This window comes from Prionailurus bengalensis, chromosome C2 (assembly GCF_016509475.1).
Source record: "Prionailurus bengalensis isolate Pbe53 chromosome C2, Fcat_Pben_1.1_paternal_pri, whole genome shotgun sequence".
Classification (NCBI taxonomy): domain Eukaryota; kingdom Metazoa; phylum Chordata; class Mammalia; order Carnivora; family Felidae; genus Prionailurus; species Prionailurus bengalensis.
In genome coordinates this window covers 53,163,773-53,182,798 of record NC_057350.1, presented here as the reverse complement: position 1 = coordinate 53,182,798, position 19,026 = coordinate 53,163,773, and the positions used below count along the sequence as shown (strand labels likewise).

The window sequence follows — 19,026 nt, the reverse complement described above, 5'->3', positions numbered from 1 at the left end:
ACTAAACCTCTGAGGAAGAAGAGTATCTTTGTGTTCACACCAGCTACAAAGAAGCCAGGGTGCCTGGAGAAGAGCCAGAAAGTGGGAGAGTCATGACAGATAGGCACAGAAAGGGAGCTGGACATCAACCTTGTGAAGCTCTTCTAGACCATTTATAAGGACTTTGGCTTTTACTCAAAGTTAGAGGGTTTTAAACAGGAGAGTGACGTGTGTTAGGTTCCAAAGTGATCACAAATGCTGTATTGGGAATAGAATTTGTAAAGAATTTTTTTTTTCTTTTTTGTTCTCTGTATTCCGTCCTACTTTCTGCCTAATATTTCTCCAAAATAGAAGAAGGTATTACATGTTTGCTGTTAGGCATTGAAGGTTGACCTAGGCCACATGAACTCATCCAGGAGATTTCAGTAACTATATTAAATGAGGTTGGCATATAATTGATAATTGATATCATCTAGATAATATCTTTTCATTTATTCATATTTTTAGCCTTGGGGCTCTATTTTACGGAATTGGAATTTCTTAGCTGTAACACATCCAGGTTACATGGCATTTCTCACATATGATGAAGTTAAAGCACGACTACAGAAATACAGCACCAAACCCGGAAGGTAAGACTCTTTAACAGTAATATTATGAGGTATATCTAATGATGAAGAGTTCTCTCTGGGTCATTCTTAGGTAAATCAGTAATACCCAGGTGAGTGGAGGGAGGAAAGGAAATGCTAATAGAGCTCCTGGTACTTCTTAATTGTGTCCTTTAAACTGATTTTGTTGTGCTGGTACTGAAACTGTGTTCATAAAGTAAAAGAGGATGTGATACCATGTAATTTGATAAACTTAAAATTTCATTAAGTCTCAGAGCTCTGATTTTTCAAATTAGAGTAGGGTATTAGCATATTGTCTGTTTTCATGACACCTGTGTTTGTGTATAAAATTGTATGTGTATATTTGAATACTTAAATATTGTGCTAAACACAAAGTAAATCAATTTCATGTTCATTATTTTAAAGTATTTTTCACGATATTTAATTTGGTTCAATGATAAACACATAATGATATGTAAATACATATAAACAAATATAAGTATATATATACATTTACCTATACATACATGATAAACGCATGTAAACATATATAAGCCCATTGTTACAATCCAACCAATTTCATGTCTGTAAGAATTTCTTCCAGAATACCTTATGCTTCTTTATAGCTTCAGAATTTATGTTTTATTTTCCAGATGATGAAACTGGGTAAAACTCACAGAGATTGGCTGTTTTTGTCAGTCCCTGTGGCTTTGGCTGAGAAATCATACTTTATTAATGTCAAATCTGGGATCAAAAAGTCTGTCTCCTGGTTTGTGCATTTTCCCCACGTCCCACTTAGAAATGTGTTAGGTACCTAGTAGGCATTTGTACTATGGCAAGCAGTGAGCTGGGTGTGGCAGCAATGAGAGTGGAGACCTGTCCTCACACTCACATTTTAGTAGGAGATGCCATTCCAACATCCATGAGTACACTGATTTCCATATTGGAGTCATTTCATTGTAGGAATGAATTTCTTTGTTTTTTTTAAGGCTGCATTTTTCTTCTAATACCATTTTTATTTGATTTGTAATGCAAATGGTGTTTGTTCTTTAACAAACTAGTTTATAGTACAAGCCAGTGCTGTTGATTCCTTTTTCTCTGCCATAATGAAAATCTCCATCTTTTTTATATTTTCAAACATTTATATGTATATAAAAAGAAGGCAGGGGGTACAGAAAACAGTTTAGTTCCTGTGCAAGTCTTCTGTGTAGACTAAGGAGAGTTGGTTCTCATTGAGATTTTGATGGTGGCTTAAATGACTCATTCTGTTTTGGTCAAGGATCTCTCATAGCCAGATTTTTCCATAACTTCTACTCCATAGATTGGCATCAAAGTATCTTCTTGTTCTTGGAGTATGATTTGAAAGATGGGCTATGTTTAGAATTACACAATCATACAAATTTAACACAGAAGTTATTTGGGAAATTAAGAAACCGAGTCCCTTTTGTGTTCTCTTGTTCAAGATCACAGAGATAAATAATGTTGGGAGAGAACATTGTTGGGAGCAAAAGCCAGGCCTTATCACTATTGGAATAGTTCTCTTAATAAAAGGACAGCGCCCTCCGAAAGGATGTCTTCCTTTCCTTCCCAGCTTGCCCTGTAACAATTTATTCTGCTAGGTTTTAGGCAAAGATGAAATGGTCAGTCTGTGGTAAATTGTTATGTGTAAAGTGGGATGTGGTATTTAAAATGTAAAGTTTAGGAAAACTCAGTGAACAAATAATTTTGATAAGTACTTGTTTTGCGGAATACCTGCTAAACCGTTACTTCCTCTTGGAAAGTATTTCTTCTCCTTGGCTTCATGGTACAGAAAATAGTGGGGCCTATTCCAAGGACAGTTGAGTCTCTCTCGTTTTGCTTTTTTGGGGATCCAGCTGACAACCATAAATCTGTGTGCAATTATTTTGACTATGATTCTGATTAAGGATTCCATTAATTGGCAGGATGATATTCTATTTTCAGGCTCTCTAGGAGAATATGTTTTTGGACTTTCTTGAAGAGTCCTTTCCAAAGGATCTAAAACGAGTATGAAGTTCTTCGTATCTAAAAACCACAACTTCTTCCTTTCTTTAAGAACCCAGTTTTCTTTGAAAATGAAACTACATTGCAGTGCTAAAGATACAAGTTAATTAGATTCAATAGCTGTTATATATGTTAAGTATCCTGTACAGTTATTTTTATAGCACTTGGTTCATCAGTAACTAATGTTTATTAGGAGAGAGGAATTTGTCACATACGTATAGCAATCACGGTACTCAAATATAGCAGATTGTTGACCTACTTTTGAGCTACTTAAGGGGTTATAAAATCCACATATAGTTTTCATGGTGGCAAGATTGAGTGCAGTACACTTAAACGTAAATGAGCTAAAATGAAAAAAGTAGATAGCTATGTTAATAAATAAATGACAATGAATTCAAAACCAAGTCAGTGTCTCTTTGTCATCAATTTGATTTATGTTTTTGAACTATTTTGCCTTCCTGTTGCAAGACATTGAACTGGACAGGGTTAGACGGCAGCCGTGAACTTAATCTAGTTTGCCGTCTCATTAATATAGTTGGGTTCTTTTGATCTTTCATTTAAGGGTGAATGGCTGAAATGCTTGAAAGAAAAGTTATTATTTGTAAACAAGTAATTAACAACAAAATATGGATAGTTTTAAAGTTTCAAAGTAATATATTGAATTACACAGTATAAACTGACTCAATTTCTGTCTGAGGTGACAAATTAAATTGTTACTTCTTTATTTTTTACTTTCCAAAAATGATTCAGGTCCTAGCTGTTTCATGCCGTCAACTGTTTCATATAGGGAACCTGCTGATGGGGATGGCAGTAGAACCTTTGATACTCAAGTACATCAACTTCAGTTCTTTTGTCCTATAGCCCTGGAGGTATTTAAATGGAATTATTATCAGAGCTTCTTATACAGTTCAATGAAGGGAGTTTTACAGATCAATGAATGGAGAAGGACAGCTTCTTAAAATAAGAAGATAGAAACTTATTTCAGCTTTTCTAAATTATTCTGTTTATTCTTTGACTTTAAAAAAAAATCTAAGAGATTGTTTAGTAGTTAGCATGCATTCTGAATGTGACTAAACATCATTTTCTCATGTTTTACAGCTACATTTTCCGGTTAAGCTGCACTAGATTGGGACAGTGGGCCATTGGCTATGTGACAGGGGATGGCAATATCTTACAGACCATACCTCATAACAAGCCCTTATTTCAAGCCCTGATTGACGGCAGCAGGGAAGGATTGTGAGTATGAGAAATGGGAGTCAGGGTGCTTATTATTCCCCAATTTGAAAGATAGACACTGCTTTGCAATGGAGAGAAAAGATTGTCTGATGATCTGGCTGTTTTGTTTTGTTTTATTTTGTTTTTTCAAGATTAAGGAATGGGTGCTCCTTACTTTTTATTGTTCATCTCTTAAAATAGCCATTTTAAGATAACCGATTTGAATTAAACTATATTTTATAGGCAATAAATTCCTACATCAAATTAGAACATGAGTTTGTATTTCTCACAGGGGAAAAAAAAAGCACTTAACAGTAGTTTAGAATAGATGAAAAAAACTTATAAGAAGATAATTCTTTAAAATAACTGACTTCTGTTGCTTCACGTAACCCTCAAATTGCTAGTTTTACTTTTTGACCATTAGTAACAGATTTTGTTTCTCCTTCTTACGCTTTTCTCACTCCTTCCTTTCCTTTTGTCTTTGTGGCTGTCTTCTGATATTAAATCCTTGCTCCAGAATTATGTTGGTAGCTGAATTCAGTTTATCTTAAGCTATTATTTTTTTAAATTTAAAAATAAGTTTTCCGGGCGCCTGGGTGGCGCAGTCGGTTAAGCGTCCGATTCAGCCAGGTCAGGATCTCGCGGTCGGTGAGTTCGAGCCCCGCGTCGGGCTCTGGGCTGATGGCTCAGAGCCTGGAGCCTGTTTCCAATTCTGTGTCTCCCTCTCTCTCTGCCCCTCCCCCGTTCATGCTCTGTCTCTCTGTCCAAAAAATAAATAAACGTTGAAAAAAAAAATTTAAAAATAAGTTTTCCTTTTTTTTTTTTTTTTTTTTTTAAGAGTAAGACTATCTTTTTTCCTCTACAAAGTGTAGATAATCTGATAGGTGCCTTCCTAGTAAATACTTCTCTTTCATTTTAGTCATTGTAGTCTATGTGCCATTCCCTTCATGCTTTTGTTTTATTTTCTATTTTGTTCTATTGTCACATCATTATGCTCACTTTTCTTGCCCTTTGCCTTTGCTAAGTAACTTACAGACAGATATTCCCTTATTTGCTATAGCACAGATTGTGATAGAAACCTAGCAGGAGAAAGTCCACCAGAGTTAGCAAAGAGCAAATAATTTAAGTTACACCTTTTCTAAAATAATTGCAAAAGAGAAAAAGTGGTGGAATATATGTGAAGAAAAAAAATGCATTTTTTTTTTATAAGTTATGAACTTTCAAGAAATAGTTACATGAGAATTGTAGGGCAAACTGGTACCAAGTGTGTGTTTCTATTTTTTTTAATTATCATAAATTTTATAGCTTTTGATTCACTGATAACAGGATATTGTTTTTAAGAAAATGTGCTGTAAAGTTTTACTTTATAAATAGAGGTTACGAGTGGGCAAATCTGTAAAGTTAGTAATTTCGATACAGCTTATTTATATTATTTACAATACCTTCTATCTGGTTTTTAAAAGCCAATAAAAAATAACAAGTTATATTGTAATCAGTGTTTAGCCTCTGAGCTCCTATGCAAATCAGCTGTTAATATTTACACACACACACACACACACACACACACACCCTTCAGAGGCATTTAGTTAGTTGAATTTGAACTTTAGTGATAGATTACATTAAAATAGGTGAGATTAACATTTTAATCTTACTTAAAAAATAGATTAGATTTTTAGATTACATTAAAATAGATATTATTATGTTCGGTATTTTTTTTCCCTAAGATGAGTAAAACACACAGGATATTATCTGGTCCAGCTATTATCAAGGTCAGCTGTCTTTTCCTTATAGTTAACCCAGTATAGTGTGACATAGGTAATAAAGAAGTTCACTTTGATAACCAGCCAAGATTCTTTATTCCTTTCTTGCCATTGAGAGGGTCTCATCAGTACACCCTCATTTACTGAGGACAGTAATCACTGAATTGCCCCTTACACGTTAAATAGAACTTTTAACCTTTCCTCTAGCAACCTTATTGTTATTTTTATAATCTTTCAGTTTTGAATTCGTCATAGAATTTATATGTGTTTTTAAAGTGTGATGATGATAAGCAAAATGTTATGTCATAATTCTTAAATCTGGCCCCATTTTAGGATATAAAAAGAAAGCTACTTACCAACTTTTGCTTAGTGCTCTTCATTTAATAATTGTAGAATTTTAATCCACCCCTGTGATAACACTCTAAATATGTCATTACAAATGTAGTCAACTCCTTTTTCTAAATTGTAAAAAAAAAAAAAAAAAAAATTATCTGTTCCTTACTGTATGAGAATTATCTGTCATCTAAGTTCAATTATTTTCCTGGTTTTCCTGGGTGAATTTTAACACTTATGAACACATTTATAGACTAAGGATAAATACTTTTTGTTACTTCACAGAAAAGATTTAGTATAGTTTTGCTCCTTAAAATATTGACCACGGTAGTATTACATTCTTAATTTTTCATTGCAGCTAGTTAGAATAGCTCCTAAACAAAATTAACTATACCTTAATCAGTCAGCATAATCCAGCAGTAATGTTACCATTTTTTAAAATCTAAAATAGATATTTACCAACACAATTAATTTCATTTTTGAATGAATGAATGAATAAAGACTTATAGCACAAAAAGATGGCATAATTACTACAATTTTTAGTTCTAATTTTAATCCTCTGTAATAGTAGAACCTCGGGGCACCTGGGTGACTCACTGGGTTAAGTGTCTGACTGGAATTTGGCTCAGGTCATGATCTCATGGTTCATGGGATCGAGCCCCAGGTCGGGCTCTGTACTGAGTGTAGAGCCTGCTTGGGATTCTCTTTCTCCCTGTTTCTCTGCCCCTCCCCTGGGTGCACACATGCTCTTTCTGAAAAAATAAATAAATAAAATTAATAATGGAGCCTCATATTTATAAGTGATTCTGTGTTTGTAGCTTGAAGTAAATGAAACATAATTGTAGCATTTTGTAATATCTTTAGATGTGTTGGTGTGTGGCTGTAGACTTGTATGTGTGTGAGAATTTAAATGGAAACACAGAGGATGAGAAACTGGAAAAACAGGAATATCAAAGCGGTATTTGCATAACTCTTGTAGGAAACCTGTGGGTTTTAATTCCATTTTTCCCTCAAGTTACTAAGCATGGTGTAAAACGATGCAGTTCACATTAACTGTGCTTCACATGAAAAGACACAATCGTTGCAAATAGGTGTACATTCAGAGTATTTTGGAATAGACCATGAGTGACCAGAAAAAATAAATTTTTAACTTACCTAAAAGACATACAGTAAAAAGTATTTAACTGAAAATGGTTGCTTAGTGGCTGAGTCCATGTTCATCCTGTATTTCTGATATGAAAACGATTTCTAGTTTTTAAATGTTCTAAAAGTAACTTGTAATATTATGCAAACAATAGCAAAGCTTCTTGATATAAGTTACATAAAAAGGAAACTTCAACATGTGGGTTTGAATATAGAAGAATCTGATTAAATCATCTTAAATGCAATTAAAAATTGTGTATTTATAATAAAGTTTCTGTTTATAATCTAGCTATCTTTATCCTGATGGGAGGAGCTATAATCCTGATTTAACTGGATTGTGTGAACCTACACCCCATGATCATATAAAAGTTACCCAGGTAAGGACAGTTCCTGGTAATGCATTTATAATTATGTATCTAATATTTTTGAAATAAAAAGCATCCTCTTTTACTGTAGCTAAAATTTTGTACCGGCATTTCATTTGAAAGATACTTACAGGAATTCTAAGAGTATTTGAAAAAAATACTTTCTCCATTTTTTGGATAAAAATGTCTGCTGTTAATATTCTTACTTCCAATATAATATTGGCATTTATGCAGAGACATAGATAAACCCATAGATAGGCAGATACATATGAGGAGAGAGTTACAGATTGAGAAAACTCCAAAGAAGATTGGAATAATAATATGCATTAGCTTTTAGAGTCAAGTGTGTAATTGAAGTTTATTGAAGGTCTTAATTATATTCTTATAAATCCATTGTTGGCGACCCCATAAATTGAATGGGAGTGTGGCTTGGTTATAAAGCCTTTCTTGAGGGTGATATTCAGTAATTAATCAAAATCTAAACAAAACCATTTTTGACTCTGGATTCTGTATATACCACTCACATATACACAGAAACATCTGTACATCGGCGTTTTCACTTTAGCAATTTTCCTAAAAATGAAAAATTATAAATACCAAGCTATTTAATCATAGGTTAAGTAAAGCATAGTATATTCATACTGCATTATACTGAAGTCATTACCGAGAGGAAGGTAGCTCTATATACTCACATGGGAACTTCGGCATCTTTATTATATAAAAAAAGTTCCATTACTGTAAAGTTCAATTATATAACATTTCATTTGTAAAGTAACATTACATAAGTTCAATTTCTGGAAAGAAAGAAATTACCATATATGAACATAGGAACATACTTTTTAAAAATAAAAATTAAAAACTACCAAACTGGTAACATTACTTAACTGAGGAAGTAAGAAGTTTTAGGGAATTAGGAAGAAGATTGAAGAGAGAAAATGAGTATTTTATTTTATGTTAATCTAGTTTTAAAATACTTTATAATTTAGATATTTTGTGCTTTGTATAATAATAAAAATCAGAAATTACAGATTTTGGGAAGACAAGAGATAATTTTTTATTTTCTAATTGTCTAGATTTAGTCCCAGTGGTCTTTGTATTATTATGTGAAACACATTTGTTGACATATGTACAGTTGATGGGCAGTTTTTGAAATTTAATATATAATTGACATTATTTTGATTAGGTAAATGATTCTATATGTTCTAACACATGTATGTGAAAGCACACTTGCAAAAATAGTTTCACTTTTTAAAGCCACTGTTTAAAACTATATATATTCAGGAGTAGTATCATCCCATTAAATTATTCATAAATATTTGAATAAGTTACCCCTTAGGTTGCATTGAGTTCTGCATCTGTGATTTTAGCTTATTGTAATTTTTTAAATAATTATAAAGTGGTCCTTTGGGTGTCATAACAATTTAAATACTTACCTATTACTTTAGAGACTTCAGGGACTTAAAATTTATTTATTTATATATTTTAAAAGTTTTGTTTAAGTAACCTCTACCTACATCAAATACAGGGCTTGGATTCACAACCCGCGATCAAAAGTCAGACACCCCAACTTATAATTTAATTTTAATTGCTTTCATATTTATTTAGTTTTTATCTTGATCCATTGTCATCTTTTTTATTTCTGTAAAAATTATACAAACATACATACTTCATGGTAGACACAACTTATATATGAATGTGCATGCATGCATGTGTGTGTATCTTTGTATGTAGATGTATATGTATTTTTCTCACCAGGATGATAAGATCTTTTAGTATGCTACAGGCTAAATATTGTCATTTATTTATCCTGCCCAGGACCAGGTTCCTAATAGACACTTATTGACTAAAACACTGCCTTTTTTAAATGAATTTTAATTACTTTTCTTTGTATCCCTTTTAACACCTTTTGTTTTCATATTTTCTTTATACTTACTGATAACATTTGTGTCTTCTTTGTGACCTAGAGCTTTTCAATATTTAGACACCAAGAATTTTACTATGCCAAAATGTTCAAAACTAGTTAATCAAGAGAATAGATGTTTCATAAAACAATTTTTGGTTGCTGAAGTGATTAGTTTTCCTGACGGTGCTAGATTGGGAAAACAGTATGCAATTTAGAGTTAGAAATTTAATATAGAATTTGAGGAAAATAATTTAAACTTATTGAGCCTCAGATTTTTTTTTTAATTCAATGTGTCTTATTATGCTTTGGAGATTATATGACATAATAAATGTGTACCAAAGTGTGTAGCATGCAGGAAGGGCTTGGCAAATGCTGCTTTTCTTCTGTTCCAGAATTTAATGTCCAGTTAGAATAATATATATATACACATTATATATATATACATCATATATATATTATATATACATATTATATATATACATTATATATAATATATATATGTATTTGCAATTTTGAAGTGAATTTAGGTGAGAATGTGGCATTTACAAAGAAACTAAAGCTATTTATATTTTCTTTTAAAACCGTAAGTTTTGTCTTTTGAGTCACTATTAACGCAAATCCCTTCCTAAAGGAACAGTACAAAACATTAAGTAGTCTGAAGTATTACAAAAGCTTATAAAATTGCTGACATAGCTCAAATGTTTTAAAAAATGATTTTGTCGACCAAATTGTGATTACCAATTTAAAACATGTCTTAAGTAGTAACATTCCTGACAGGATCAAGTGTGAGGCATTTACTGTAAGTCATTGTATTTGAGAAAATTCAGTAGTACCAGTTCATGTCAGAAATACATTAACTTTGCCTTTTTTCCCCCCCAAATTCCAGGAACAATATGAATTATATTGTGAAATGGGCTCCACTTTTCAGCTTTGTAAAATTTGTGCTGAGAACGACAAAGATGTCAAGATTGAGCCTTGTGGGCATTTGATGTGCACCTCTTGCCTTACAGCATGGCAGGTATAATCAAGATTTAATGAGCAACACTTATGTCTTCCTTATATTCTCTGTTGCTATTTCTCTTTTCAGTTTTCTTCATCTTAATCATTCAGCAAATGATCTGATAAGTGCTTTCTTGGAGTAATTTGAAAAATCTTATGTGTTTGATTTTCTGTCTTATATAATTTCATTTTTCTTGGTGGCTGTGTTTTATATTGTTTCTTTTGCATGTACAATTTAATTTTAGGATTTAGTCATGAGTAGTTTGTAACTCTGTGACACCACTGATTTCAGAATGTCACATCAGTATTTCCAACTAATCATATTGATGTGATTTATGGTGGGTCAGATTCTATTTATAGTAGGTCACTTTCTGAAGCAAAGTAAATCCTAGGAGATAAATCTTATGTTGATGTTTCAGCAGGCCCTTTTCCTAGGAGGAGATGTGGCTCCTATGTCATGTATGTCAGTGGCTACGAATGGGAAAATCTGATGGGGAAAGTCTCCCAAATACTTACAGTTCTCACAGAAGCAGGCATAACATTTTCCAGTTTACCGAAGCAGAATCCAAGTTACCTCTTATGCAGATATTCAGTAAATACCAATTGGTTTGATGTTTTAGAATAAGACCCAGAGACTAACTAGTTTCCCCATGGGCTTTCTTCTGTTTCTTTATCTGTTAACAGAGGTTGTGGATTGAAAATGAGTCTGGACAGATTTCCAGTTTTGAATATTTGAAGGATTCACAGAAGATTTTGATCAAGTCATTTTTTTCACTGCTGTGTAACATAGTATCGAAGTCAATATTGTTGATGGGGTTAAGAAAGCAAGTAATTCAATTTTCAGACCTTCTTAGAAATTTTGCTATTGAGTATATAATCGACATCCCTACCCCATTCCTGAGCCCTGTCAGGCTTGATCTTCTGTCTAACCCATAGCCTCGGCATTGCCTGTGGAAGAGGGTTAGCCTTAGAGGCTCAGGCCGGGAGAATGCAGGCCCAGGAGCGCTGGTGCTGTTGAGCTCATTACTTGGTAATAACATATAATGGTTTTCACAATCTTATAAAAAGGAACGCCTTCTTCCTTTGGGGAGGTTTGAAAGATGGAAGAAGCAAAAGAGGAAGAACTAGAAAGTGAGTTAAATTTGATTTACTTTTTCAATGCCATTTCTGAACTCCCAGACATTTTTGCCACCTCAGTAAAAATTGTTCAACATCCCTACACTTCTCTCTTTCAGTGTGCATAGGTTTGTATTTTACTTAGGTTTTCCTTGATATACTCTCCCTAATTTCCCTTTATCCCTTCATGATGTTGGTGAATTTTGTATAGTACAGGGAGAAGGTAGAGGAAGAGGGATGCTCAGTGTGGCATCAGCAAACTCATTCTCAGTGTGTAGGCACTTGATTGCTATGTAAGTTATGTTAATAATTTTTCTGCAGACGTAACAATGTCTTTTTATAAATGACTTTCAACAAGTTATGCTGGTAGAAGAGAGAACAGTGTTTGCAAGTGTATTTCACATCAATCAGTAGAAAATAATACAGAGATATTGAGTCAGAGCCTGACAGATAGGACTGTGTCTGTTATGATGATTTGCTTTACCTGTTAACCCATTCAGTATCTCAGGGTAAGTAGAGGCCAATTATATTTGTCATAGTTGGATTGTGACTTTGTATTGACTTATGCCTTCAGGGTGGTTGTATGGTTTTCATGGGTACAAAGAAACTAAAACTGTATTTCTTCCTAAAGAAAACCAGAATTTTAGGCTGGTACAAAATCCCAGTACTCTGTGGCACTATGCTTGGTTTTGGCCTCTACTCTCGGGGCCTTAGTCTGGGAGCATACACATATTTACATATGGCAGGACTTGGCGCCTTTAACTTGCTACCTACCTGGTATTTGGAAGTAAGTGGGTTAAAAGTCAGAAGCTCCCATTAGTTTGGAAGAAACCTTTGATTAGTAAAGATTGTTTAAAGCATAATACAAAATAGCTGTTTACCTCAAAGCCCAGAGTAAGTAAAACAGTATGACTGAATATAAAACAAACAGATTTTATTTATTTTAATATTTGTATACACCTTGAAAGAAATTTATGTTTAAAATTTCAGGGACAATAGTATACATTCTATTTAGTAAGTTTGTGAACTATTTGCAACAGGTATGTTATGTGCAAAAGACACAGGAACGTTTCCCTGTCACCATGACTGTGTTATTAATCCTTTGTCCCTTATATCACCACACGTTTCTGTATATTACTGTGTATTCTCCAAATGGTACAGCTCCTCAGTGCCTTGATTCAGTTCATGATTTCTAATACTGGTCTAATGGCCTTAATTAAGATGTGCCCAGTCATATTTGTAAATTGTTAACATTTACTTTTTTTTTTTTTTTACTCTTAAGTAGTTCTCAATTTTACTTTTAGAAATTGAGGAACTGAATAAATTGCCAAGCACTGGAAACAGTCTTTGAGTAAAATTTTAGCAGAAGGTCATTATAAAGTGCAGTAGTAGTTTAGTAAGTGAACTAAACAAAAAAAAAATGACAAATGAAAAAGTACTCAGAAAGTTGAAATAATCAGATTATATCACACTGTTATTAGCAAATAATGTTATTTTAATCTGGTCATAGAAATTTGCATATAGGTTAATGAAAAATGTTCAAAAGCATTATTTCAGCATTATTTTTAATTCTTCCCACACAAAATACTTTGTAATTAATAAATATTCTTGTAATTAAAAAAATTTTATGTATGTCCCTGTAAACTCTTACTTCATTGTATTTGTATTGTAAACATTATATATTTACCTATTTCTCTTCTAGAACCTAGTTTAGAATCCCTCTCTTCTAGTATTGTTACTCAGTAAATATTTATGGACTATATGGTAAATAGTGTAGAGAGAAGACTAAGATTACATTGAAAACATGTTAAATAGATAAATTAGATAAATTGTTGATATTGTAGATCAGATGTCTTAGTTCTGTTCATTTCTCTTCTGAAAACTATCTATGATTTTTTTCAAAGACCTTTTATTATGCTCAAGATCTGAGAATGAATTCTAAGAATTTTAATTCTCAGATTTGTTCTATTCAGTAGCTGCTGGATGATTCCCTTCAACTTTTCACATTTTGATTTTGTCCGCTTATTTTTGAGCCACATTATTTTACGTTTATTCCTTGCAATAATGCTGGCACTAACCTAGAGGCAGTGAAACTGAGTTCCTCTTTATTACTTTTTTAAACCAAAAAAACACACATGGTGATCCCTGATTCACATTTTCTCTACACTGAAGATTATTGTTCTTGGGCCAGGTTTTAAGAATTCCAAAGTGATATACCATAGTCTTTATGTCTCAGTGGGATCTTAGTGGTCAAAGGAAATGTCAACTTTTGAACATTTCCACTTTGGGATAACCTGAATATTTCTACCTCTGCATATAGATTTCACAAAGTGGTACTTCCTGCCAACCAACACATCTGCTTATTTTCATATAATATGAATAGCAATTTTTGACAATCATTTAAATATGTTACTATAAAATGCCCATTACTTAATAAAAATCAAATTGTTACAAAGTTATTCCAGTTAAAATGCGGTTGATAAACTATAGATCTGCTAAAAAGCCCACCTTATGGCCTCAATCACTCCTCACAGGATTTAACCTAATTGATGGTGAATAGAAAACTAAGAACAGTTATTGAACATTTCTGTAGTTCTGCAGTATAATGTCAGGCATTGTATCTAAACTTGTAGACGCAGTGGGAAATGTATGAGTATGAAGTCTGGATAAGAGTACAGTATTCATGTCTCTCTTTTTCAGTGTTTTCCAGATTCAAACTGGTACAAAGCTATAGTCCACATTTCCTGACTTTAAAGCCAGAGTTTTTGTTGTATATGCTTGTTTCTTTTGTCTATAGAGAAAAGGTTGTTTTCCAACTCAATTATGCATAGGCTCGTTTGTTACTTTACTTGAGAGAAGCATACATGGCTTGTTTCATCCATCATTCTCCAACTTCTCAAGTCCATTTACTTATCTTTTTATTTAGGAAACATTCCTGGGCATCTTCTCTGTCCTGGTTCTGTATGAATCTGTGAGCTAGGAAGAATACTTAGACTCAGGCCTGACCCTCAAGAAGTTACAAGTAAATCTGAAAGTTTTATACAAAGGCATGGTATTAATAATAATTACTTGAAATGAGCATCCTGTTATCTTTCAAATTTAATTATGGATTTGAGACATCTTTTGTTACTTTCTACTGTTTTGGTTGGGCATGCTGATAGGAAAAGGATTTTAAAGGTTGCATGTCTGCCAAGAAGCTCTGATAAATCAGAGTCCAATAGGAAAGAAATATTAAACCCTGACCATAAAACATTATGTGTCCAGCCAGTATGCATTTTCAGCAAGTCATTCTTCACCAACTTTTCCTTCCATTTGATGCCCTACTTTTGGTTTAATTGAATTCACTGCAAACTTAAATTTTATGTAATTAACGGAAACCCTAAGAAATGCACAGTAGCGGTGTCACTTAGTTGTTACAGGCTGCAAGTGGTTACCCTTTAATTTTTGTCATAATGGCCCATTAGTCATGCCTCTGAAGAGGTGTCAGATACTTCTTTCTCCTTCTGAAACATCTGTGTTATTTAATAAATTGAATAAGCAAGGCAGAGTTTGCACAGAATACTAAATAAGTTGGATAATCAACTCTCTAGAGGCAATCTTTGAAGCAATCTCTCTCTGGGTGCGGCGTTTCTGTTCTGTCTTTGGCAATAAAACCTGCAGAGTTTTCTTTCACTTCCTTGCTGTTCCATAGATATTAACAAAACATTTTTTTTCTTCATCCAGAACTCCTCCATATCTTCCTTTTTGTAGCAGCATATTGAGCAGCAGTGATGGTGCAGGCTTACTACATCAGGTGTAAAGTCAGGGGCTCTTTTCATACTGGTTTGTTTTGTTTTGTTTTGTTTTGTTTTGTTTTGTTTTGTTTTGTTGTTTTTTGCTCCAGGAATCTAGAAAATGGCTTCTGAGCTTGTGAATGGCACAAATTCCAAACTATGTTCTTCAAATCTTCAAAATAAAAATGGATAGGGGCATCTGGGTGGCTCAGTCAGTTGAGCGACTGACTTTGGCTCGGGTCATGCTCTTGCATTTTGTGAGTTCGAGCCCCGCGTCAGGCTCTGTGCTGACAGCTCAGAGCCTGGAGCCTGCCTTAGATTCTGTGTCTCCCTCTCTCTCTGCCCCTCTTCGGATTCTGTGTCTCCCTTTCTCTCTGCCCCTCTTCGGATTCTGTGTCTCCCTCTCTCTCTGCCCCTCCCCCACTCATGCTCTGTCTCAGAAATAAACATTTTTAAAAATTCAAAATAAAAATGGATACATATATATCAGTTGGATATGCAGCCTTGTTTTGAATTACTGCCAAGGACTTTAATTCAATTAAAAGTAAAATTAACTTTTTCCTGTGATTATTACTTCTGTACTTTTTCCAAATAATTTAAAGGAAAGATATTAGAATGTTCAAAATAATATTTCATAGAGTCATTAGATGAAAATCAGTAAGCCCTGATTTTAATATGGAATATGATTAAAGAGATTTATGAATGTCCCATATTTAGAGAGCATTGTGGAGCAAAAAATGTGTAGTTATCTAAGAGAGGAGAGAAGCCAGCTCACATGGTCACATTTAAGGCACAAAGAAATAATCTTTTTCTGTATCTTCCCTCAAAAGCAACCAACCTTCACATTTCTAGCCTCAGTGTAATTTTGTAACCTTAGTACTACAAATAATAAAATTATATTTGCCTATAAGAATGTTGTAAATTGGTATTTCTCCCCTTGATTACATGTTGTGTCTTTTTGTATAAAAGTGATAAAGTGTTGGAGCTCCTGTTTCACTGTGGGAGTGATGTAGGGGCTACTAGAGTCATTAAAAGATGTTACAATTATTTCATGAACTACAGTGATGACAGTAGGAATGAAAAGGAGGAGAAAATAAAATTTGGTAGAGCAAATGCTTGAGTCCAGTGACTGTATTAAATGGGGTCTGACTGTATCGTGCTGTGCCTGGACAATAGCAGGTATTGGCACCTGGGAAACATTTTCAGTTGGATCTAACAAAGGCCTTTAATAGGTGCTTCAAAAGTTGACTCCCTTAAATAAAGCATCCTCAGAATGCAAACGCATAAACTTCATGAATTAACATTTTAAATTGGGTTCTAGCAACAACTATTTTAAAAGCTCTTACTATGTAAAAATATATCCCAAGGAATCCTATAATTACTAGGACAAGTTTTTCATCTTCATTAAAAGCTGAAACCTTTCAATTCGAGTGAATAGAATATTTATTGATTAAAGTAGTTTTGTAATTTGAACAATAGGGTTTTTTTTTCATTTTTGAATGATCAATAGTAGGCAGCTACTTTTAAACTTCATCTTAACCTAGGTTATGAATCTGATCTTAAGGAACTACATCCTGATGCTGCAGTGTAGGATAGTGGTAGTGTAGTGATGAAATGATTCGATTCATATAACAGGCCACCTGAATGTAATTTCCTGCACACAGATGCTTAGCTCTGTGACCTCCTTCAAATTATATAAACTCTCATTTTTTTATTGGTAAAATGAGGATGATAATTGCACCTACTTCATAGGGTTAAATGAATTAATACGTGCATAGTGTTTTCAACAGTGCCTGGAATCTTAGTATTGTTCCTAATGTAGTACCTAATAGTATCATTTAGGAAACTGTCTCATATTTCTGATTATTCTTAATTTATGAACATTGGTGATTCTGTGGTTTAAAAGTAGTTTAAAAATTGCATTCATTTCATAAGGTGGGAATTCTTGTGGTTGTGTGAATTTTTTCAGATGTTAAGACATGTTTCTTCAGTTATCTTACTATACTAATTTGCTTTTGAAATTATCTTTATAGTAATTCTGCCAGTATTTGCATAGCACTTTGAAAGATTTGAATTAATTTATTTTTGAGATATCCCTTAAATTGTACATTCCCTCATTACACCCTACAGAATAAGATGAATAGCTTACCCAGGATCACACAGCTGTAATTGGTGGGTGTAGGGTTCCAATTCAAGTGTCCTGATTCAGAATGTCTGTGCTTTCTTTCTGACTTGGTGTTTTCATGGGCCTCACTAGTTAAAACCAGAAGAGCCTAGATTCACCAATGTCTTTTTTCCTTGTTCATCATAAGAGAGCGCCAAAACCAACCATCTCTTTCACTCTGAGTCATTTGTTGTAAGATTACTATTAACTCTCTTATATGTTCTTTTAACAAGTTATTGAATTTCTGTGGGAAATATTGTGCTCTAAAAATGCTTAATATGGACCCAATTTGTTCTCAGGATATGTATATATGTATCTATCCAGTTATTCACTTATTTATAATTGTTCCATGGTTTGCAGAAATGATTTATGGTAACTTCAAATCTATGTGAAATATTAGCAAAGTAATATAAATTAGAAGTTACTGCTACAGAAAGCACACACACACACACACACACACACACAGACTAAAAAAAGTATAAAATGCACTCCAAAATGAGACTCAAGAAGTCCTATTATTTTTTAGGGTTCTCTATGTATATTGTGTATGTGGAAAGCCATGTAGTGATTAACCTTAAAACAAAGTGTGACCTCTAATAATCATCTTGAGAGCAAATAAATTGTACTATATATAGTGTGTCTTTAAAAAATTAAGGTATTTAAGAGGTAAAATCCATATGAACAGTATATAAACAGCATATGGAAGCTGACCAATACATGATGATGATGATGATGATGATGATGATGGTGATGAGATGCTGATATTTACTTGGATTTTTACATAAGGTGTTACTATGGGAATGGGCAATTTGGGAAGTTAAAGAATTTTTTTTTCTATTTTTCTGTAAAATGTTAATTTGTTCTCAGATACCTAAAGTTATATTTATGTTTAATATTATTAACAATATTCATAGTTGGCATGGGAGTCTGAATTACTTTGTCATGAGCATATTACATAGTTAACATTTCAGATGAGTGTAGTACTCTCTGATAACTTATATACCTTTGGTTTGGAAGTATTTCTTATTTGAGGAAGTAAAATCTACTGAGTCCATTAGAATGGATGGAGTCCCAAATGCTTCCTCTTAACATTCTCAGAATGTGAATATGTTGAGGACTAGAAAAGGAATTATTTATTGGTTTTCTTTATTAACATATGTTCCTTGATCTTGCATTAAGTATATGTTGACAGAAACATTATTTTAATTATTGAGGCACAATCCTGATGAGTTATATGTCTATCGAAGACATTCTTCATGTGTATTCAATCAACCATATGACAGAAACTAGGGCAGAGTGTCAAAGTGGCATTTGAGAATTTATAGTTAGACTTAATTTGCATATGGCAGTATTTAGTTTACAGAGAAAGAGTGATGGGTGAAGTCATATTAGAGTAAATATCATTAAGGAGACACGTTCATTGTGATCTCTGTCTGCAAATCAAAGTGGATGTACATTGCAGCTGGGTTTTGGGGGGGATTTTTTTTGTTTTTCATTCAGTGAGTAATGTGAACCCTCTACAAAGATAAAGCTAAACAGAAAATATTTTTTGTGATGTGTACTCACAAAACAGCTACTCTAACATACGTCAGTAATTTGTATAGTATTAAACTTCCAGATAGCAGAGATGGAGGAAATCTAAATTCAGG

At 33.2% G+C, this 19,026-nt stretch overlaps 1 protein-coding gene across 4 annotated transcripts in view; it reads left to right on the top strand.

The window, feature by feature from the left end:
* Window positions 1-19,026, top strand: part of CBLB (Cbl proto-oncogene B) — a 217,891-nt gene that overhangs the window by 123,307 nt on the left and 75,558 nt on the right. For all 4 annotated transcript variants that reach the window (XM_043594053.1, XM_043594055.1, XM_043594054.1 and 1 more), the window contains exons 6-9: window positions 487-608; window positions 3,705-3,842; window positions 7,347-7,434; window positions 10,212-10,343. In XM_043594053.1, the coding sequence (XP_043449988.1) occupies window positions 487-608; window positions 3,705-3,842; window positions 7,347-7,434; window positions 10,212-10,343 (480 nt within the window). The remainder of the gene's footprint in view (window positions 1-486; window positions 609-3,704; window positions 3,843-7,346; window positions 7,435-10,211; window positions 10,344-19,026) is intronic.